This window comes from Fundulus heteroclitus, chromosome 8 (genome assembly GCF_011125445.2).
Source record: "Fundulus heteroclitus isolate FHET01 chromosome 8, MU-UCD_Fhet_4.1, whole genome shotgun sequence".
NCBI classification, from domain to species: Eukaryota; Metazoa; Chordata; class Actinopteri; order Cyprinodontiformes; family Fundulidae; genus Fundulus; species Fundulus heteroclitus.
Window position 1 is genome coordinate 1,029,412 of NC_046368.1, and position 24,332 is coordinate 1,053,743.

Genomic DNA, 24,332 nt, shown 5'->3' on the forward strand with positions numbered 1-24,332 from the left:
AATGAATGTATTTTTTATGTAACTTTTTAAAAAACGTTCCCTTACCCTCCTTCTATCCAAAAGCATTTACACATGGGCTGGAAGTACAATTTGTAGTTAAATAACGATAAGCAGATACATTTAGCTTTAATCTGCTCATTCAACTTGAATGTGAGTCACAAGACGAGTCCCAACAGGCTCTACTTAGATACAGGAGATTTTATTTACTATTTTTGTGTACAAACATAGGCTGCAAATGCCTCTCAAACATGTTTTTACCCTCAGAATACAGTTTTTTTTACAGTTCTACAAGCAGAACAATGAATAGTTAACAGGAAAAAAAAGACTCAAAAGTAGAAAGTGACATAATTGGTCAACAAGTCTCATCCTAGAGTTTAACATTATGTCCTCAATTAAAAAAAAAAAAAAATCTAGAACATTGCTTAAAGTAGGCAAATTTGTTGGTGGCATGACTTCTGAAAAGTGGCAGCAGAAGGTCGTGTAAATCACCTATAATATGGCAATAAATACCAGGGTCATGTACCAATAATGCACAATTTAAGCAATATGCACCAACTTCAGGTAAGCCCACAGACAAACTTGACATTTCTGACTGGGACTTAGACTGTGGTGAAAACATGCAGTTACAGTGACAAACGGACCAAAACAATACAGATTTAGAGTATTATAAGACTCTACCACAAACTGACAGGTTGGATATGCAAAGAGGTTTAAGGTGTAGCAACTTGATCCTTAATGATCCTGTGAACAGAGGAATAAATAAAAGGGAAACTAAATTATGTGTTCTCCAGTATAATGCATATTATACTGTCCATGAAAAAAGGAGGAGTCTGAGTTACCCAAACCTGCACTTTCTATTCGGTTGTCCACATCTGATAGCTAAACAATCACAGTGTCCAGTCTGCTGTTTAAAACAAATAAATACACTTAGCTGACAGTACGGGAACCGAGAGTTATTAAAATATGCAATACCTTGGAAAAATATTTGTACCCTTTTCACAACGACATACCTAAATGTATGTTACTGGGATTCTATGTGACAGACCAACACAGAGAAACGCTTACTTGTCAAACAGAAGGAAAATGATACATGGTTTTTATTTATTTATGTATAAAAATCTGTGGAAAGCGTGTATTTGTGCTTAGACTCCTATAATCCAATAATCTTAAATTTATCATCAAAATCGCAAGAGCACAGCTTGAAACCAACCAAGACATGGCTGTTCTTCAAACACTGCAAACAAGTGGAAGAATGTGTTGTTCTCAGATGAGACCAAGAATTTTTATCATGTCATACTTTTTTTTTTAGCAGGGACCAGGGACTTGGTAAAAGGGAAATACTGGAAAAACATGTGAGACGCTGTTAAATACTTGAGAATGGGGTGGGGGCTCGATCAGAACAACAACTCTAAATACAGCACAATGGAACAGCTTAAATCAACATCCATGTGCTAGACTGTCCCAGTCAAAGTCTAAACCTAAATCCAATTGTGAATCTGTGGCAAGACTTGGAAATTGCGCTTGGTCTGCAACTCCATTCCTCAAGTGCCACTGTCCTGCAACTTCTGGATGCATCCCTGCTCCAACAAACCTGAATAAAATGAATGGTTAGTGACATTTGCACTCGAGGACTGGAGTTGCTGTCTGAGCTTAAGCTATTCCACTAACAATGCACAATGATTTTAGTCTCTTGATGTACAGCTCTGGTAGACATACCATATAAACATTTCGTCCTGTAAATACTGTAAATACAAATGCACATCACTTTTTTCAGAATTCCATTTGTACATTTTATTAAAGTTTTTTGAAAACCACGATTCCTCATCCTCCTTCTTCATAAATATGCACTACTTTGTGTTGGCGAACCACATCAAATCGCAATAAAATACGTTTAATTTTGTGATTAAGACATGGTAAAATTAAAATATTTAAGGGGTTTGACTACTTTTGTCAGAAATGGTGTCTACGGGGCTACTTAGCGGTTGTTGCAGCGAGAAAAAACAAACAAAATGCTTTAAACGCAGCAGAAGATGCAGATTGATTTCATGGAGAACCCACAGTATTTTAAGACATTTCTCTAACATTAATTTGACATTTTACCATAAATCAATGGCTCAAGCAGACCATCTTATATCAAACTAGAAGGAATCATAAATAAATAAGCACAGAAGGCATTATAAGAGATAAAACTGTCACCCTTAGGAGACCAACTTTAGCACAGAGTTTCATTCTCTGATAGCATCAGTGGTTGGATGAAGGGATGCTCATGTAACGAATGAGCTAAGACCGTGCTTGTATTTTAAGGTCCTGTCTTAGCCTATAAGTAGAAGATGAAAGATGTGGGCTGTCCTCAGCAAAGGCAACAGGAGGATGAAACTTTTTTTTTTACAACCAGCGTTTTAGCTTAGGTTGTAGAGTTAAAGTAAATTTTGGTGGTAAACAAAAGCAAGAGTTGAGGCACAAAAAGGTTGGATAGGTACAGGCAGCTGGGACTCTGTATGAAGGAGAAACATGACTGACTGATCACGTCCTAAATGATCCAAAGAGCATGCTACAGAGAGTGAAACTTAGAAACAAAAACTAAAATAAAACTGCAAGAAAAACAGACAGAAAAAAAATAAGCAAAACAACAGTGGTTTTACGTATTCAAATGAGTCGATTTCTTGCTTTCATTTCATGTAGTTGCTCATATACTGTAGCTATGGATTATCATGGATGAAACAAACCCTTTAATTAAACTCTTTTAGCATCAAGTGTCCTTAACATCAGTCAACCACAACATGAAAACTACACCTTAGATTTACAAATCGTATATCTTTTTCCTGAAATAGATTCTGATGGGAGATTATGGAGCTCTGTGACAAATTTGGGTGGACTTTTAGATTTCAATCTTAATAATTAATTGCAGGGCTCTTCAAGCTTTCCCATTGTAAAATGACATTTTCTCACATTTCTTTTTGTCCCGTTTTAAGCTAATTTGTGCTTTATTTGAGTGCTGCCGTAACAAACCTGAGGCAATATTGCCCAAGCTACTGCATTTGTAAAATGCTTGTTTTTGTGGGATCTCAGCAGGGAGGAGCTGGTATGATAACCTTGAGTAAAACATACTACAATTATACAGTATCCTGGTTTTCATACAAAAAACGTAAAACCAAAATCTGTAGTCTGATCTTATTTATTTTATTCAAAACACAAAGGAAACAAGTGGTCCAACTGCTGTTAAAATAGTGTAACATTTTCAATTAGTACACTCATGCTAATATGTTATCTACAACATACTTTTGTTTTGAAAGATTTAAAAAATTTTGTACAGCTTGGCGAACTGTACTTTTAAAACTGCATTACTCTAAAAACAATGATGGGCAAGAATACTTCACTCTTCCAAGCAAGAGTGAGGTGTAGTAAGCTCCTTTCAGCAAGCTGAAGTGAAAAGGAGACAAATAGAGGTGTAGTGCTGCAATGCTAAAGGCTTCATACAGTTGAATAAAACTCTTGAAACTGCAGCTATTTATCTGGTATTTTCATTAAGGGTACAACACAGCCTACAATTTTTTTCTAGCAGCTTTGAATTTGCAACTTTAAAAACTGGATACCAGTCACCAGCCCTTGCATGGTTTTTAGCATTTTAGAAACCAGGAGACTGATCACCAAAAAGATTACACCAATGGGACTTAATACTATCTATATTATTTGTGGAAATTTAACAGATAAAACCAGTTATTTTAGCTTTTTCCAGAATTAAAAATAACACTTTTCTTTTGAGAAGATTGTATCGAAAGAAGAGTGTGGAAACACAGATGCATTTTCAGATTCCTGTTTTCTTTTTGCAATGCTTTTCCAGACCCCGTAAAACTTCGGCACTGCTAGAACCATGTCACTCACAGCACATACAAATGACTTCCCTTAGGAGGCCATTATGGCCCAGCACAGGTCTATTAAAGCCTTAGGAAAAAGCCATTAATGGCAAACATTTTCCCAATGTCTAATATTAGCCTAAAATAGGGGCAGTAATTAGTTTATGGTTTAAATATTGTGGCTGACTGACATTTACAGAAATCTGATCCTATGTTTTATATTTCCTTTGGCTAGACAAAGATATGTTTTAGTAGAAAAACAACAACTGACAACATCCCAGATCAAGTCTGAAAACAAAGTCGTCCATAACAAGAACTGAAATAAAAAAAAACAAAAAAAAACAACAACAATAAAACATGCCTGCATGTTAAATCTGTAATAAAGAATGTCAAAAGCTTTGCCAGCAATTGGGAATTTTTTTTTTTGGCAGAAATCAACAAGAAGGCTAAAAGGAGTAGTATTAAAAAAACAGATGTGCTCTTCACTGGACATAAACACAGAATTTTCAGGCCACTTAAATTCTTATACAGTAGTTTTAATATTGAATGAGTGCACTTCTGTCGCCACAGATTAAAATGGTACAAAAAGACACAATGTCCAACATGATTCGCATGAGTTTTCTGAATTCTGACTGTTGCATACGCTAGATGGGGGACAGACATCTCCAGAGGCGAGACGAGTCTGCCGAGGGGACACCCTGCGGTTGAAGACGCTTGTGCCTTTTCTACAGCAGCATGAAGGATTGGACTACGATGCTTGCATTACCTTCATAATAACAACAATGATATTTAAATGGAGAGTTCACTGGCGAGTATTGTTAGAAACAAGGCTTAAATCCTGCTCCTTTACAGCAAGGTTTTGAAGTCACTGCTAAAACCTACCACTTTCATTAAAAAAAAGAGACTATTTCCCCCCCGCCCCAGGCCACCCAGAAATAAATTATAGTGACAAGTTGAAAACAAAAGTACAACTTTAAGATTACAAACATCTACATGCCACATTGTCTCCCCTAAAAACAACCAAAACCGTTTGGCAAGATGTGCTATGTTACAACAAAACAAACATTTCGACAATTCCTACATTAGAAAATATATTGCGTCCTGTGCATTTAATCTGGATTCAAACCACCTCAAGAAACAAATGAGCCAAATAAATTTGTTTTTTTTTTCAGCTACAAAAAAAAAAAACAAGAAAAACATTGGGTAACTAAATACCTTTTAAAAATAAGACATTTTCAAGTCATAGCTTTCAACTCCAGCTGGGACTATATATGTTGTAAGCGCGATCAGGTGCTGACTTCCTCTGCCTTTAAAAAAAAAAAAAAAAAGTGATAAAAAGGCCAAAAAAATAAATCTGTCCTGAAATAATGCACAGAAAATATGTAGAACATGGTTGTAGACTGGATGTGGGAAAACATGTTGGGTAGAAGAATGTGTTTTGCAAGACCTAATGATTGTCGAAAATAAATGCAAACTTGAGTACAATGTAAAGGGTGCATGAAAGTCCAGAAAGACATACTTCATTTTAGCACGTCTTCATTCATGAGACAAGAAAAAAAAAAAAAGAAAAGTGTGACAAAAGTAGATCGCTTGGTGAATGACTACAGGTACGAAGAATCATACTAACTACTGGGGAATGATGGGTATAAGTCCTCTGAGCATTTGAGCTTAGTGGCGCCCTCTTGTGTACCGTAGAGACAATCCTTCCGAGTCAATTTAAAAACACACTACAATGGGCTCACTTTGAGCCAGTGTTCATCCCCCTTTTTTTTTTTTTTTCTTTTTTTTTATACACCTCTGCCTGTTCAGAGTACGGAGCAGAGCAAGTCAGTGTACGCTCTACACTTCGGTGGAGAAGAGGATGCTCTGTCGTTTACTGTCCGGGGTGGGGATGGTTTCCAGCTGCAGGAAATACAGCAAAACCTGGACCTGAAAGCACAGCAGATAATTAGGATTGTGAAAAAGTATTGCCCCTTCCAGTTTTCTCCTGCCTTTGCTTTTTTTTTTTTTCCCACCAAAGATTATGATCACCAAACAAGATGTATCAAAGAAAACCTGAGCAAAAACAAGAAGCATTCAAAAAAAAAAGAAATGTATTCATTTATGAGGGGGGAAAAAAAACGATCCAAAGCAACTTGTAAAAAAAAAAATTAATCGCCCTCTAGACGTAATAACTGGCTGTTCCATCCTTTGGCGACAAGAACGGCCATCGTGCATTCATGATAACTGGCATTCAGTCACTGTGGGGGAATTTTGGCCACCTCTCGTTTGCAGAATGGTTTTATTTCAGCCATAACAAAGTTTTTTGTTTTTTTAAACCACTCAGCAGTAGACATACTGGTGTGTTTAGGATTAGTATCATGCTGCAAAACTAAAGCAGATCTGAGCTTAAGGACACTGACATTCTCCCTCAAGATTTTCTGGTAGAGGGAAGTATTTACAGCAAGTAGTCTAAGCCCCGAGGAAAGAAGCAGTCCTGGATGATCACTCTTCCATGGCGGTAGAGTTTGGCTGTCTTTTTTTCCTATATTGAATTGTTAGTTTAACAGCAGATGTAATGGGAAGCACACCTTTCAAAAAGTTTCGCTATTGTCTCGTCAGTCCACAGAATGCTTTTACTTGGTGATCATCAAGATGTTCAGATCGGGACACGATTTGCTGCTGTTTGAGATCGTTTAGCCTACTTCATGTTTGTTCCACAGATTCTACGTAGGCAATTGTTTATTCTAACAACCTGGCAGTAATCAGGCCTAGGTGTGGCTAGGGAAGCTGAACAAAATTCATCATTTAACAAGGGAGACTTTTATATTTTCCCCCACAGGACCTAGCTGGTTGGTTAACTATTTTTTACAAAATCATAATAAAAAAAGCTGCCCTTTATATTTTCTCAAGTTATCTGTGTCTGATATTTTATTTGCTTCAGAACTGAAATCTGTCAGCATGGCACAAGAAACGTAAAAAAAAACGGCAGAAATCTGTAGAGGGGCAAATTATTTTTCACAGCCCTGTTGTTCAAACTCGGCAATGGCTGCTTGTTTCTAAAATAAATTCAAATAGGCAGAGAGAGCAGACAGAGTGGTTGCTGGGTTTAGCTCACTTGTGCCATAACTTCCAGAGACCAGCTGTCCCCCATGCTGATGGGCTGAGTGGGGTTGGCGGGGATCTTGCTGTCCTTCTCCGCCGGCCTGAGCAGAGTAGGGCCAAACACGGTCGCTAGATTGTGCAGAGACATCTTGTTGACACTTTCCTTATCTGCCACCCTGTGGAGAAGACAACAAACAAGTGCCATTGGTGCCAAGCATCTGAAACCGCAATACATTCTTGCCTATGGTGGTACTCAGAAATGAATGTGTTGTGCCCACCCTTTACAAGGTAAACACAAAACTGCGATTGCCAAAAAGAAGACTTGTTCAAGTACATTGATGTTTGCTTCAAACAGAAATTACTCAAAGGAGAACACCAGCATAGTTTTGAGAACTCAAGGTTTTAACTGAAGCAGAAATCTTTAAACCAGGTCAATTGTAGGGGTGTCAAACTAAAATACACAGACTGTCAAAATTAAAACAAAAACTTGCACAAGTTTGTTGGCAAGCCTTAATACTAATTGAAAAAAAAAAGTTTTCTTCTTTACAGTTATTGGAAATAAACTTACGTTTTGCTTAATTAAACATTAAATCTGGAACAAGCTAAGCTTAACACTATACACATACGCGAAATCACTTGTCAAATAAAAGACATCTGGGGCACAAGAAGGGGATTTTTGGATTTTTAGTATTAGCCGTACATGCAGAATCTCCTGGTGAACTAGCTCTAGGAGACATTTGTGATTATCTTCTGGGCCCAATATAATAACACAGCGTGACAAATGTGGCCCTCAAAACTGAGTTTACAACTTTAGTCTTGTAAAGGGGTCTGCTACCTGCAGCACTGGAAATGCAAGTGCCTCTTTAGACCCTCCACTGTGGCTCATAATAACTTTGGCCAACAATTATGCAGAACGGAGCAATCTTTAAACGTTTAAAGGTAATAAAAAAGTCCTAGCCTTACCAGTTTATTACACTAATAGTGTATGGAATATTTTTTTGTAAAGTATTCTTTTCCTTTTTGGTTGCCAACTCAGTGCTTTAACGTTCAATTAGCTTTGGCATCCTTCAGCTACAGAACTGCAAAATTGCTCAGAGAAATAAAATTGGCAGATTAGCGAGACTGGTAAGCTGGAAGTCCATGACTTTGTGTAGCAGTCCACAGCAAAAACAGTGACATAATTGTTGAAAAAAACTTTATAGAAAACAGAGAAAACTAAACAGCTTGAAAAATATAACCAAAAATGAATATAAAGTAGCTCCTGGACAGACTGCATTAGGTTTTTCTGCACTCCTAGACACAAGTACACAGCAAAATGCATTTAAGGGCTAAAAAAGTGAACTTTGCATGATATATCCACTTTAAATATCAGTAAATTAAAACAAAATCAATTGTTTCACTCTTATGAAGTGAACTGAGACTAATAAACCAGTGTTTTCAAATGCAATATTGTGTTTTACTGAAACACATCCATCTAAAATGCCGAAAAAGCCTCCTTAAAGTTAATACAAAATAAGGTTTTAAACATAATCACAGCAGAAAATAATTTAATACTATTAGAAATCTATGGACATAACTTGATTTTTATTAGTTTTATTTTTCTCTATGCAGTTTAACGTCGAAATATGATCAAGTTATGTGCCGTTTTATGTCTTTTATACCTCTTGAGGTGATCCAAAAGGAAAAGGAACGTGACCAGGTTGGGTTCTGGCAGTGACAGCAGCAGGTTCAGCATACAGCTCTCTTTGGCAACACTATCAGTGAGGGCTGCACAGAAGCAAAGCCAGACAGTACAACAACTCATTCGATTGTTTCACATATTGCGCAAAGTCTTCCGAAGCGCAATTTTAAGACGAGCAGTGTGTGGCAACTGCCTTGAAACAACAGCTCCGCTTTAGATAGCGATCATGAAATGATTGAGAAGCTTTGTTATGTGGCTTACTGATGCCGCCTGCGAAATTAGGGTAGAGCTCATCAGTGAAGAGAGGCTCGGGCAGCTCTCTGAAATACAGCTTCAGGGTTCCAGCGATGGCATTTACGTCCATCTCGCTCATCATCACCGACACATCTTTGTTATCTGCAAGAGGAAGAAATGAGTATAGGCTGGAGGAAAGGCATTTCAGTACCCAGCCTAGAATATAACTCAGGACTAAAACGGTGACAAGTAAATGTGAATACAATATTTGATTTAGCTTTAGCTTTATCATATTGTATAGGTTTTGAGTACAGATTTAAAGCAAACTAATGGCACCCATTCGTGCTAAGGCCAATACTATAGTAGAAAAATGCAAGGGCATTTAAACTTTTGCTAATCTACATAAAACATGGATTAATGCAGGACTTACTGGTGTCGAAGGCGGTCTTCAGGGCCTGAATATCTGTGGCCACGCCTGATACGCGGTATATTCCCACCTCCTCCATGCCTCTCCTCTCTATCTCTTCTAGGCACTGACGGACAATGTAGGGCACCTTGGAGCGTTCCCGTCTGGATCAGGACAAAAATTAGATTAGATTCAACTTTATTGTCATTACACAGGTACAAGGCAACGAAATGCCATTTAGGTCTAACCAGAAGTGCAATAGCAGCAAGTGCAGGATAAAAAATGGTTCCATAAGTACAGGACATGGGTTATTACTGAATAAATGTAGAGATGGATACTATTATAAACAGAATTTTACTGATAGATTTGTCCTATGAGTATAATATATAGATAACTAGTATTGTGATAAAAAAATAAACATTCTTGATTAAGAAAAATATGTGTACTAGTTTACTGGCTTGGTATTGTTTTTATAATACTATACAGTAACTCTTTATGCTTGAACCATATATTTAGTTTGTATTAAATAAGGTTAAGGCTTCTATACATATATTTTTAATTTCAAAATGCTGTACTTTTTCCCGATCCAAATATCTCTATTTATAGAGTGTTTTAATGTATAGAAATGTTTACTATCAATATTTGTGATGGATGTTTGGATGGACAATGGATTACTGGATAGATCGTTGAATTGACAGATGAAAGACTATGGAATAGGATAGGAAATAAAGTCCAGAAATAATAACATTTATCCACACTTAATTCTAATTTGACCGTAGTTATAAAACAATGCTGTCAAACTCCGTTTATTATTCCAATTGGTAAAATGTTTTCTATTTCGGGAAATCCAGCCAATTACAGCCATTGTGACTGACTTTGCAGCAATCATTCCGTCCAATCTAGCATATACAGTGGATCGTCAATTGCATGGTGTCCTTAACTTTGAAGCTATTCCTCCTACTGAACAAGTATATAAGAGTGGAAAAAAAAAAAGATTTTCATACTTTTCCAGACTGTGAAGTGACATTGGACAATCTCTCATTTATTTTGTTATATGCATCAGTCAACTGACTGAATATGGATATTAACTTGCAATATTCAAAAACAGGCATCTGTTATTCCCTGAATACATTCTACAATGTTAAGCATTTTACCTTCCTTTTGAATTCACCTAGAGAGCGCCATTTGTGATATACTAATACACCACCTTTTACTTTTTAATATCTTTAAAATGTAGATTTCTTGCTGAACACTGTTGAAATAAAAATATAACTGACACTAATTCAGTTATGCTAGATTTAATGTGGCTTTTTTACTACGTGTTAGTGGTTGACATATAGTGTCCTATACAAGGACAAACTGGCATCAATTTGTGGAGAAATAACAGTCCAAACGAAGGTGTTAGCCAGAAAACCGTAACCCAATCAGTGTGCAGTCAAATAAAAGGAGAAACGGTTAACCAGTAGGGTTACACAGTGAGAAATTGATAGTTAAAAACAACACTAGCAATTGGCTTGCACAGAAAAAGAGGAGGCCAAAAACACAGCCCTGTGGTATACCAGGAAGAATGCTATAGTGTAGTACAAATTCTTGTCGCTTCACAGAACAATAACAGCTCAATGTCTTAACTGCATTTTTCTTTATTCTTGTTTTCTAATGTAAACTCACTTGGTTACTGTGGAGATTTTAACGCCAAACACGCCCATGGGTTTCTCCGAGGGCATCCTCTTCAGGCTGAACTCTCTGCTGGTGAACTTCATAGACAGCTTAACTTCAATCTGACATGAGGGAAAAAAGGTAAAGAGTTCAAACAAGTGAGAGGCTGCCATGAAGGTCGTAAAAAAATTTATTTGTGAGAAATTTCCAGGATCTCAAGAAAGTATGGCACAGTTTGAATAAGTTAGATTTAAAAGAAAAGCCCAAACATAATCAAATTAAAGTAAATCAAAGTAAACAACCGGACACACTCACCCCGTTCATAGGAATAACTGTTCTCTGCCAGTCTTTGCCCTGAAGAGTCTGAGGGTCGAGCTGAGAGGAATAATTAAAACAGGCAACATTTAATAACATTAACAGTTATCTTTCTTTTGTAATAAATACATAACATATACACTAGAATACGTTTGGTATGGGACAAATATTAAAAGTCAAAATGCAGTTGATCCTTTTAAGATCATTTATTATAAAATTCCACTTAAATTGTGCCCTCGATTGGTAAGAATAATCCAAATACTATGCTTATATCCTTATTGTCTTTATATAAGAACAGTACTAATAATTTCTATAGGTTCACACACTCTTGTTCTTCTGTCCAGAACAGTGAGGAAACCATCAGTGCATAAGGCAATGGTTGCACATCAATTACAAAAATCTACCCTCTCCAGAAGACTAGTTTCAAAGCTGACGCTAATATGCTCCTTTTATCGTATTATCCAGGAAAAAAAAAAGATTGCCAAATAAGATTTATTTGCAGGGACTAAACTCGCAACCAGATACAAACAGATCTGAGCAGCCATCTGGGGACAGCACAAACTGGTGCAACAGACAGGATGAAAGCGGACGAAGAGAGACACAGAATACCGCTTGTTGATGTAGCCTAAACCCCTTCTGGTAGCACGCAAAGTCGCATCATGTTTCTCATAAATGAATCTGGTATGGCTGAGAGTGTCTTTTGGTTGAGCAATTTAATTACAAAGAATTACATTTCATATTAAAAGAGTGCTGCGTTTTCTGTTCGAAAAGGTTTGGGTTTCCATTTCATCCAGTCAAAATGCACAACATTTTGTTCTGTAGCATTTAAGCAGGCCTGTGCTTTTTAATGACTACAATTTCCCCACACATTTTTGGCTTGCAAAACAAGAAATCTTTAAATTTATAACCTATAAACTGTAAAGAAAGACACATAATAGCGTATGGCTGGGATGGATGGATAATGAACAGATGGATAGAAACAACGTGTTGCATATTTATTTGCACTGTAGTGAACAAAGTGACGGGTTTTAATTTTTTTTCAGATTTTTTTTAGTGGCAGACAAAGAAAACTGGGCATGCTATGCAATCAAATAACTGCAGTTTTAACAGGTAAACAATTTGAACCACAAAAAAGATGACAGCGACAAACAAAGCTCAATCTGTTTCGGTCAAATGAAAGGCACATCATTGACTCCTTTGTCGGATTTGTTAAAATCCTGCTAAGCATCCTTTCCATCTCTCCGGCTGCTGGTTTTCAATGACATCATCCCATCAAGAGGGGATCAGGTCTGGGAATTGCTGAAAGACACCACTAGGGGGAGCATTTGACCAAGCTTGTAAGTCGACAAGGAAGCAGACTTTTCTGCTGCAGTTTGACCAAATCAAACAGGATTCAGACAGCTCAGATTGAAACTGCCTGTTTCCTAACGAACAGAAACAACCCTGCTCTGCTCTGGGTGAGCCGTTGATTATTTATTCAATTTGCTGGCAGCACGAAAAGAGAATAATATTTGTATTTTTTTTTCTTTCCATTTGCTAATTTACAGTGATGGCTCCAGGCTGGTGTTTGTTTTTTGCAACCTCAACACAGACACTTCAAATCTGTCTTCAATGTTCAGGATAACGTCAGCCGTCAGGATTTCTGACAACTAAACCTGCCAGCACAACAGTAGATAAGAGGTAGAAAACGTCCGTCTGTCAAAAAGAGATTCACCCAAGAGCAAACGTTTGCTGAACTGACAGAAATCTATTGTTTGCTATTCAGGTTGGGCTACCAATCGCACTAAAAAAACAACTAATAATCATATTTCTTCATGCAATGCTGTCAAATCAATGTGCATTTCATGCTTCGCGACAGTAGAGATGACATAACTGGCAATCGATACTGAGTCATGGTGCGTCTGCTGATAGTAAAGGGGGGGGGTGATGTCATGTCATACCAGGATCTGTCCTTTCCCAATGATGCGGTCTGTGCCGTCTCCGTCTTCTTTGTTCAGCTTGGTCCTGTTGTAGCTCTTCTCGTAGCAGAGCAACCTCAGGGTCTGAGAGCCCTCCAGCTCGATCTCAAACTCCTTTGGGGCCAAAGGACGGAACAAAAATAGATAGCGGAGACAATGAGACGACATTTACAAAGATGATTCTACGGCTTCACACGGCTGATCTACATTCATTGCCGTTATGTAAGGGAACGCTCTACACACACACGTTGCTGTGAGATACACACTTTGTCGGTTCATTTCGCTTTTGGACAGATGTTAGTCATTGCGTGCTGCAGATCCTCATTAGTTCGTATTATTTCCACTTTGTTCAGCTGAATTCTCTGAGAGTATGTTTTTTTTTTCTCTACACACTTTCTTCCCTCATTCAACTGCGGCATTATGAGTGCACTCATTACGGTGCACACACATGCTCTGCACAATCTCTCACTCCAAGGTCCTGTTTTAATCAATTCAGGAACGTATTCATCGCTAATTAAAATGGGGACATTTTGATTAACATTAAAAAGTAACTGCTACTGTAAAAATAATAGAGAGAGGAGTGATTTTGATAACATTTATATTGTGGGATTTTTTTTTCACTCATTGAATAACTGCACTCGAATAGATACAAAACACTGATTAATTTGCCTTTGTGTATTTTATTATGTGTTTGAGGACTGCAGATGCTCCCTCTCTTTAGGTTTCAATGGACACATTTTAACTACTCAGAAACAGACAGCTAACTGATTAAAAAAGCAGATGTCACACATTTGGCAAGCAGTATAAATCACTCAAGGAAGGGGAAAAAATACATTTTAAGTGGATATTGCTGCATAAAAGAAAAACAGATGGTATTTCAGTGTTGGTTATTTTTTTTTCCATTAAATTCTACTGTAGAAAAATGAGAATAGTACGGCTATTTTGTGGGGCTCATTTGTGCTGGAGTCTTTTACCTCGTTCCATTTGGGTTCGGTGGTGTACCGGTAGACTCTCGTCTTTGCTTTATTTAGAAAGAAGCCGAATGAGTCCACCTCCAATGTGCAATAGAGATCTGACAGAGAAAGAAATTGCATATGAAAACGACAACAGGGGAACTCTGCAAGTTCGGTAAACAAGGTGACTTTGTTGCGACCACAAAATACAGCAAAAATAATTGGACTATTTGTTATCTTTTGTATGGTGACATTAAAGCTGTGATTTCTGAGTCATTAGTGTTGTCTTATATCCTGTTAACTGCGTAAGGTTGAGTGACTCACTTAAACTCTGTTTGAGGCCAGAGGCAGAGTGGACGATTACATTCAGAAACCCGTAGAGACCGGAGGAGTCGTCCTCTGGCGGAAAAAAAAAACAACAAAAAAACGGCAGAGAGAATGAAAAAGGACATCAGCGGGGGCAGATTAGAAAAGCATTAACGTCTCTGTTTGTTCTGGAGCTGATTCAGGCGGAAGTGAAGGGGAAAATGCAACACTGGATTGTGGAGAACATGACGTTTAAAGCTGTCTTTGTAATACTTTCATCCTTGATGCATAAACGACAACTTTCAGGTACAAACGGGAGATTTGCCTACCTTCTTTATTCAGACTAAGTGGAATGTTGTGGACGGTTTGGAGTTTGAGACAGGAGCTGGTCAAAATTTGCAGCTCCATGGACGTCAGGGAGGGCGTTTTAACACCTTGAGGAACCAGAGCACATTTTTAGCCGGCCTTGGCTGAAAAGTCAGCATTCACTAAAAGCGTTTAATCAAACGTTCATTGCTCATTGTGGTGTGGGAAGCAGGAATGCTTTCTTTTAATTGGATCAGACAGGAGATGCCTGGAAGGACATCTCTCCAACACTCACATTTCTGCTGCTGCTCCCTGATTATCTCCCTCCACTCTGAACGTTCGTAGTCAGAGGAAATCAGGAAGCTGTAGCTCTGAAAACAAACACACCGATAAATGCTTAATGTTTACAGTGTCGGAATACAAAAGACGACAAAGAGGGCTGGAAAAAAGCGTGCGCCGACTTTTTTTGCCCCTTTTGTCTCACTTAAATGGTTCAGATCAAATAAAACGCTAACAGCAACAAAGAATAGCTGTAGTAAAGAAGCAGTTTTCACATGTGGCCATGTCATATGAATGCATAACAGTGCATGTGTATGTGAGGCATGCATTTGTAAGATCTTGAGTGGATGCGTTTGTTTTATTACAATGCTTTTATTAGTGCTGAGTGGTTTCTGTACATTTCTGATTGCATTTATTGTAATTTTCATTTAAAGCTATAGTTGGTAATTCAGTTCAGAAAATCTTTTTATTATACTGGGTAAAATCGTCCTTCCATCCTGAAAGTAGTCCATACATTATGTATTCAGAAAGTGGAGGTTAAAAAAACATAAAGAAATCAATCACTGTGGGAGCTGCAGGGCTGTACAAACTCTGACCGATCACTGCCCTTGGTCAAAGTTTTGTTCCTGCTCTCACCCTCCTCTGTCCCTCAAGTTACGGGGTATCACTTTATCTATCGGTTGTCCCAGATGCTAATCATTGTGACGCGCTCACTTAACGGCAGTGCACATTCCTTGTTAGTTTCCGCTTACTGGCTGCGCATGCACATTTCTGGTGTTTAGGTATCCGGTTAGCGGCTAGCTTTGTTGTTAGCCATTTAGCGGCTAGCTTCGGCATTAGCCGTTTATTGTAGCAACTTTTGTAGCAATTGTAGAAACTTCCGGAAAAATCGCCGACCCTAGCTTTAACTGCTTTAAAAGCCATTTAAGGGTCAGGTGTTGCAAATTAACAATGGCTATAAGCAAGACTACACAGGTATCAGATTATTTTTTTTAATAATGAGCTGTGTTTATTGTACCTAGCCCTACAAAATTAACATAATGGCCACATTCATTAAATTTAAAAAAAATCCTATTCAAACCAACCTTGCTCTGCGGGACTGTCTTAACTGATTATCTACAGCTGAATAAAACGTCATTTGCCACACCCAGGTTTTATAACTGTAGAGCCATGAAATCGCTATATTAGGACCTGTCTGACAACATGAAGTAGGTTCAAAGATCTCAAAAATGAATATGTCAAGCCTCGGCCCGAAGACTTTAAAAAACACAGACATCTACAGGCCAGTATCTACAAATGTAGAAAACACCAGTGGAGAACCTTTTCAGTACAGGCTGAACTACCAGAGCACATGGGCTCGACTCATCCAGGAGGTCATAAAAGAATAACAGAAACCCATCTAAAGAACTGCAGACCTCGCTCGCCTCAGTTAACGTCAGTGTTCACGATTCAACCATGAAAAAGAGGCAAGGCAAAAATGGCCCCCAAGGGAGACTTCTCAGGAAAAAAACAGTCCTGACAAAACAAACAAAAAAAAAAAACTGAAAACTTTTAAGAATTCTCCCTTTCATCTGATGTAAAACTAGTAACATTTAAGAAAAGGCTCATAACGCTGCCAGTTAGATGTGCTATTATTGAAGTGGCCACAATTAAGGGAACCAAAAATTCTCTCTCTACCAGGAAATCTTGGAAGGAGAATCTCCGAGACTCAGTTTGAGACCTAAAGCTCAAGCACACTTGGGATATGTGGCAGGGCAACGATTCAAAGCAAAGCAGTAAGTCCACCTCTGAATGGCTCAACAAAATGAAGGTTTTTGAGTGGCCTAGTCAGAGTCCAGACTAAGATCCAATTGAGATCCTGTGGCATGACCAAGGGTGTTTGTTACAACTAGCTATGAGGTTCAGAAATCATTATTCCTTCAAATATTGTATAGCTTTGTTCTTTATTAAAAAAAAACAGTCAAACTATTGACAATAGTTTAAATTAGTGAATGGCCTGAGTGACTCAGGCAGAAAACGGTTAAATAAGAAATATTGAGAGATGAAGCATGCAGAGAACAATGTAGGAGAGAAAGAAAAAAACTAAATATTATTATAATTTTATCACCTTTCCGTTCTTGTTGAATAATCTGAGGGGCATGCTGGGAGACGTTAGCAGCAGCAAAGACTCCTGTTCAGACAGTTTCTTCCGAAGTCGGTCGATGACTTTGGAACCCTTGTTGGCTCTCTAAAAAGGTAAAAAGAGAGAGAAAAATTCCTTAATAGAAAATCAGGTTTTAGTGGGAAAAAAAACAACTTTCTATCATCTGGGAATGTTGCCATCCGTCGTACCTTCTCCCTCTGAATCTCACTGCGGAGGTGTGAGATCTTGACCTTGACGGCGTCCAGTTCTTCATCTGGGACTTGGGGAATGGTGAGGGGCTCCGTCTCTTCTGGGCCTTGGAAGGTCAGCTCCGTCAGGGGGATGTACCACTTGCAGTCGTACTGCTGGTTTTTACTGCATTGGGAACAGAGAGGGAAAGATGAGATAGTGCCAGTAAACACAGACAAAAGGGACAAATAAAGCAGGATCATTAATTCAGATAACTACTAGGGAAATGCTTTGGTTGTGTTTTGGAGTCCAAATTGCACTTATTGGCCATCTGTATATGAATCCCCACTTGGCTCCGTCTTCATGTGCTGCAGATGGATTTTTTGCAACATCGTCTACAAAATAACTGCCATTGGATGCTAATGCCTGTTTAACGTATCCTATACATTCTCTACGGAATATGCTGCTTTTACTCATTAGTTTGCACTGTTTTCTTCTCATTACCCTGCTTGATGTTTGAGTCTTAAAACATTTTTTAATTTTGGAAAGTATGTTTTTTTTTTGGCAGTTTAAATAGTTCTTTCTATCTCTGAACCCCATGAGATAGCCCTTGCTTGTAAACAGACTTTCCTCTGACTTGTGACAAGTTTTTATGTGTTTTTCCCCCCTTTTGTAGCCTTTGACAGTGACAAACATCCAGCTGAGTGTTTTCTACTTAGCTGCATCTTGTAACAGAGAGAATCCAGCGAGCAGGCATTGCTGTCATCTGCCACTTTGCTCTTTCTCTTCTGTAAATATACTAAACTGTTGCGCTAGACTCATCCTTTCTGATCCTTTTTTCAGCTGCAACGAAAGCTAATTTGAGATGGTTTCCCAGCAGCAACTTCCAAATGCAAATACTATGCTTCAAATCCAGACTCTTGAAATGTTTAAATGTGAAAGAGTAACCTGTATCGGTCCATAAAAAACCCCTCCTGAGTCAGCTTTCCAACTCCAGCAGTTATTCTATATCATCTGTGTCAATATGATGGCGTATAGTTGTAAAATCTTTCTAATCTTTGCAAAGAAAAATACTTTTTTTTTTTTTTTTTTACCCTCCAATCTGTTTCTTCAGCTTGGCGCAGAGCAGCAGGTCAGTAAAGAGGAAGACGTGCCGCAGCTTCCTGGTTCCCTCCACCAGCTCCACCATGAAACTGTCCTTCAGCAGCTGCCGGTTCTACGGCAACGAGAGAGAGAGCAGCGTTTAGGTCAGCAGGGAAACAACACTATCCACTACTATGGCGGCAAAGGAGACCGAGACATTTTCTAAGGGATTTATGGGGGAAAAAAGTCAAGTAGAGCCTCAAAAAAGTATTTATACACCTCTAAATGTTTTAAGTCCTAACCAAAAAACGTCAATGTGTATTATTGGGCTTTTAAGTGATAAGCCATCAGAGTCACATAAAACATGGTTATACATTTTATTACAAATAAAAATAAGCATTTATATTCATCCCTTCAAGTTAATAGTTTGTAGAATACTCTTTTGTTGTCATTGCCGCTGAAAGCGCTTCTTGGCCTGGTTTGCAAATCTAAAGACTGGATATTTTGTCTTTGCACAATAGTTAAGCTCAGTCAAATCGGATGGAGAGTGTCTCTAAACCTCAATTTTCAAGTCTTGTCACTGACTCGCAATTGGATTTAGGTCTGAACTTTGACTCGGCAACTCTAAGACATGAATAAACCATTGTGGATCTGTCTGCATGTTTGGGGTTGTTGTCCCGCTGGACTGTGGTCCTCCTCCCAGGTTTTAAGTCTTTTTGTAGCCACCAACAGCGTTTCCTTTTGACTGCCGTGTACAATATTTAGTTCCTTCCATCTTTATATTAACTTTGACCAGCTTGTATGTCTCTGTTGAAGAAACGCATTCCAGCATCTTTTTTTTCTTTCAACATGGGTACGTTGTGCTCGGGGTGATCTGCTGTGTTAGTTTTCTGCCAAACATTCTTTTTCATGGAGGCCAAAAAGGTTTGGTCTCATCTGAGCAGAGCACCTTCTGCCATGTGCTAGCTGTGTTCCCAATATGGCTTCAGGCAAAACTGCAATCAGGACTCAGAGTTTCTCTCAACAATAGATTCAATCTCTTTTTTTTTTTTTCATTGAGACTTAATTTGTGGAGTTGAAGACTAACCGTGAGACAGATTCTCACATCTGGACCACTTGGCTGCATCTTTGGTTAATGCTTTGTTTTGTCCCGTTTCCAGCTGCGCCATATTCTTTTTACTTTTGAATATTAATTAGGGTGACCAAACGTCCGTATTTCCCGGGACATGTCCGTATTTCACGTCCTGTCCCGGGCGTCCCGGGGTTTTTTTTAGAAAGTGAGGAAATGTCCTGCTTTTTAAATTACCTTCATTGGACCATTGAATTGACAGGCACTAGGGCACTGCGCACAGCGCTGCGTGTGACGTAATCCCAGTGCGGGCAGCCCTGTTCTTAATCAGAAGATAGATAGTGTGGATAACAATATCTATCGATCGATAGACGTGGGGCGTGATAGGAAAAAATAGGGTTGATAAAAAGTTCGATAGACAGTTTTACTTCCTTGCTACAGTCGGCACGCCGTCACTGAGCGCCGCCCTCTCAAAGCACAACACAGAGCACGTGAATATGTAGCAGCAAGTAGCGGCGGAGGAAACGGTCCCAAAACGGGGTTTTACTAGTTCGCCAGCCTGATAGAAATAAACAACAGTGATTTGTAAAACTTGCAAGTGTTATGATATATTTTTCTGGGATGAACCCGGACACAGCACGCACACACAGAGTCAGTTCTTATGAGTGAGTTTTATTGAATAGTTTGGAAGATGGAGGATGAGACCAGAGTCTTTCAACGGACGGAGGTGAAGGGTGTAGAAGCTGGCTGGCACGAGGAGTGTGGAGAGACTGACCGGGAGGAACTCTGGAGCCGAGCACTGGAGAGCAGGACATTTGAGCAGAGCCGTGGAGCGCAGAGCATCAGAGCCGAGCAGAGCAGTGGCGAGCAGAACGTCAGAGTCGAGCAGTGGCGAGCAGATCATCAGAGCCGAGCAGAGGCGAGCAGAGCATCGGAGCCTGAGCAGAGCATCAGAGCCGAGCAGAGCCGAGCAGATCATCAGAGCCGAGTAGAGGCGAGCAGAACGTCAGAGCCGAGCAGTGGCGAGCAGAGCATCAGAGCTGAGCAGAGGCGAGCAGAACCTCAGAGCCGAGTAGTGGAGCACAGGACGTCCGAGCCGTGCAGTGGAGGGCTGAACGTCCGAGCCGAGCGGTGGAGGTCTGAACGTCTGAGCCGAGCGGTGGAGGTCTGAACGTCTGAGCTGAATACTGGAGGAAACAAAACTGTCGGAAAGTCTATGGGCTGACTGTAACATGACCAGGTGAACGGAGTCTTCAGGCTGACGGGTACGAACGGAGCTGACAAGAAAAACTGGCAGGGACTGAGCGGGAGTGAACGCTATGGACCGGCGACGGGAACAGAAAGAGGTGAGTCTGATAAAGCGGTGGGAACAGGTGGAAGCAGTTGTGGGTTAATTGCAGCCTGCCAGGTGAAACTGATCAGGCTGCGCAGGAACAAGAGAGAGGGAGAGAGGCTCAGCATGCAGCCAATAAGCTGCATCCTGACAGTACCCCCCCCCAAGGCCGGACACCGGACGGCCCAGAATCCCCACGCCGGGCGGGTGGAGGGGGCCCAGGAAGGCGGGCAAGAGTCGAAACCGAACTCTGAGGGACCAAAGAGCCTGCAAACACAAAAGGGGCCAGAGAATACGGGGAACCAAAGGGGCCAGAGAACACGGGGAACCAAGGAGCAAGAGAACACTGATGTGCCAAAGCACAATCAGGGGGCGGCACATCAGGGAAAGGCACGAACGCTTGACTGCGCCGGGGGAAAAAGCGAGTGCTTGGCAGCGCTGGGGAAAGAGCGAGCGCAACACAGCGCCAAAGGGAAGGAACGGGCGCAACACAGCGCCAAAGGGAAGGAACGGGCGCAACACAGCGCCAAAAGGGAAAGAACGGGCGTACACAACGCCAAAAGGAAAGGATCGGGCGTATGGAAACGCCAAAAAGGGAAGGATCGGGCGTATGGAAACGCCAAAAAGGGAAGGATCGGGCGTATGGAAACGCCAAAAGGGAAGGAACGGGCGTATGGAAACGCCAAGGGCAAGGAACGGGCGTGTGGAAACGCCAAGGAGAAACAACGCCGAAGCGTGAGAGGAGCGCTGGGGCCCAAGGAGCGAGATCGCCGGGGCGTGAGGGAAACGCCGAGGCGAAACGGACGCATGACAGCGTCAAGGGGAAAATATAGGCGTACGAAAACGCCAAGAGGGAAGAACGGACGTACTTAACGCCAAAGGAAAAGAACGGGCGTACAGAACGCCAAGGGGAAAGAACGGGCGTACTTAACGCCAAAGGGAAGGAACGGGCGTACTTAACGCCAAAGGGAAGGAACGGGCGTACTTAACGCCAAAGGGAAGGAACGGGCGTACTTAACGCCAAAGGGAAGGAACGGGCGTACTTAACGCCAAAGGAAAGGAACGGGCGTACTTAACGCCAAAGGGAAGGAACGGGCGTACTTAACGCCAAAGGGAAGGAACGGGCGTACTTAACGCCAAAGGGAAGGAACGGGCGTACTTAACGCCAAAGGGAAGGAACGGGCGTACTTAACGCCTAAGGGAAGGAACGGGCGTACTTAACGCCTAAGGGAAGGAACGGGCGTACTTAACGCCAAAGGGAAGGAACGGGCGTACTTAACGCCAAAGGGAAGGAACGGGCGTACTCAACGCCAAAGGGAAGGAACGGGCGTACTTAACGCCAAAGGGAAGGAACGGGCGTACTTAACGCCAAGGGGAAGGAACGGGCGTACTTAACGCCAAAGGGAAGGAACGGGCGTACTTAACGCCAAAGGGAAGGAACAGGCGTACTTAACGCCAAAGGGAAGGATAGGCGTACTTAACGCCAAAGGGAAGGATAGGCGTACGACAACGCCAGAGGGAAGAATAAGCGTACGACAACGCCAGAGGGAAGAACAAGCGTACGACATCGCCAGAGGGAAGAACAAGCGTACGACATCGCCAGAGGGAAGAACAGGCGTACGACAACGCCAGAGGGAAGAACAGGCGTACGACAACGCCAGAGGGAAGAACAGGCGTACGACAACGCCAGAGGGAAGAACAGGCGTACGACAACGCCAGAGGGAAGAGCAAGCGTACGACAACGCCAGAGGGAAGAACGGGCGTACTTAACGCCTAAGGGAAGAACAGGCGTACGACAACGCCAGAGGGAAGAACAGGCGTACGACAACGCCAGAGGGAAGAGCAAGCGTACGACAACGCCAGAGGGAAGAACAAGCGTACGACAACGCCAGAGGGAAGAACAGGCGTACGAAAACACCAAGGCTCAACAACTCCTGCTGGAACACGACTGGTGTACAGAAACGCCAGGGGAAAACCCGCCGGGGCGTGAGGGAAACACCGGGGCTTGGGGAAGAGAACGCCGGGGCGTGGGGAGAACGCCGGGGCGCGAGGAAGAAGAATGCCGGGGCGCAAAGGGAACGCCGGGGCACAAGGGAAACAGGAATATCTAAAACACCAGGGAACAAGAACGGAGGGCGTACTAACACGCCGAGGAACCGAGAAAAGAGGGCGTCCTAACACGCCGGGGAACCACGAATTAGAGGGCGTCCTAACACGCCGGGAAACCGAGAATCAGAGGGCGTCCTAGCACGCTGGGGAACCGAGAATCAGAAGGCGTCCTAACACGCCGGGGAACACTAAATCTAAACGCCAGGAAAACAGGACCTAAACACCAGGGAACTAGAGGGTGAGCTAGGCAGCAACAGGCCAAGCGCGCCAGAGGGCACAGACAGCGACTTAAGCACCGGAGGGCTCTGGCAGCGACCTGCGTGCGCTGGGCAGCGACAGGTTGGCGCACCAGAGGGCTCAGCCGGCGACATAGGGGCGCCGGAGGGCTCTGGCAGCGCCTAAACAAGGGAACAACAACAAGAGGGTGAGCTAGGCAGTAACAGGCCAGGCGCGCCAGAGGGCACAGACAGCGACTTAAGCACCGGAGGGCTCTGGCGGCGACCTGCGTGCACTGTGTAGCGACAGGCTGGCGCACCAGAGGGCTCAGCCGGCGACATCGGAGCGCCGGAGGGCTCTGGCGGCAACCTGCATGCGCAGGGCAGCGACAGTCTGGCCCACCAGAGGGCTCAGCCGGCGACATGGGTGCGCCCGAGGGCTCTGGCAGCGACCTGCACGCGCCTAAACAGGGGAACAACACAGATACACTAGGGCAAGACAGAACAAAACAACTACGGAAGGGAACTAAACTAACCTAAACAGGGCAAAACATACAACGAAAACAGGAGAAGGGTGTAGGGACCTAGAAAGCGCAGGGACCTAGAGAACGCAGGGACCTTTAAGAGCGCTGGACTCCATCCAACGCAGGAACCCATACAGCGCAGGAACCCAGATGGCGCAGGAACCCTGACACCTAAATACTAAAGGGGGGAAAAATAAGGACAAAACAAAACTAAAAATAAGAAAAAAACAAAAAAACAAAAAACAAATACAGAACAAGACTAGAACTACAGGGCTAGGACAGAAACTACAGAGGCTAGACTGGAATTACGGGGGCTAGACAGGGACTACAGGGTCAAGACAGGGACTACAGAGCTAACGAAACTACAGGGCTGACGAAACTACAGGGTCTCAAACTGAAAAATCAAAACAAGACTGGTAAACTAGGAAAGGAACCAAAAGCTAAAGCAAAACTATGAAACGAAACAGAACAGGGAGATGAGGGCAAGTACGACTAAATTAATGAAAAACTAGATAACTAAAGCTAGAAATCTGTACAGAAGCAAGCAAGAAGTCTAAAATAAAAAACTGGAACTCAAAAACAAAACTCAGAAGACTAAGGCGAACCTAGAACACTAAATCAGGGCTATGGCTAAAACAAGAAGACGGAGAACAAAA

General features: G+C 41.5%; 1 protein-coding gene across 1 annotated transcript in view; it reads right to left on the bottom strand.

Moving 5' to 3' along the window:
- Positions 1 to 183: 183 nt before the first annotated feature.
- bcr (BCR activator of RhoGEF and GTPase) overlaps positions 184 to 24,332 on the bottom strand; it is a 117,198-nt gene continuing 93,049 nt past the window's right edge. Inside the window, exons 9-23 of the mRNA XM_012871131.3 lie at positions 18,438 to 18,559; positions 17,364 to 17,529; positions 17,140 to 17,259; positions 15,049 to 15,124; positions 14,777 to 14,881; positions 14,466 to 14,540; positions 14,163 to 14,260; positions 13,171 to 13,302; positions 11,231 to 11,290; positions 10,928 to 11,037; positions 9,284 to 9,423; positions 8,881 to 9,015; positions 8,600 to 8,705; positions 6,952 to 7,114; positions 184 to 5,783 (exon numbers count right to left, since the gene is read on the bottom strand). Of these exons, the coding sequence (XP_012726585.2) occupies positions 5,694 to 5,783; positions 6,952 to 7,114; positions 8,600 to 8,705; positions 8,881 to 9,015; positions 9,284 to 9,423; positions 10,928 to 11,037; positions 11,231 to 11,290; positions 13,171 to 13,302; positions 14,163 to 14,260; positions 14,466 to 14,540; positions 14,777 to 14,881; positions 15,049 to 15,124; positions 17,140 to 17,259; positions 17,364 to 17,529; positions 18,438 to 18,559 (1,698 nt within the window). The 3' untranslated portion in view covers positions 184 to 5,693. The remainder of the gene's footprint in view (positions 5,784 to 6,951; positions 7,115 to 8,599; positions 8,706 to 8,880; positions 9,016 to 9,283; positions 9,424 to 10,927; positions 11,038 to 11,230; positions 11,291 to 13,170; positions 13,303 to 14,162; positions 14,261 to 14,465; positions 14,541 to 14,776; positions 14,882 to 15,048; positions 15,125 to 17,139; positions 17,260 to 17,363; positions 17,530 to 18,437; positions 18,560 to 24,332) is intronic.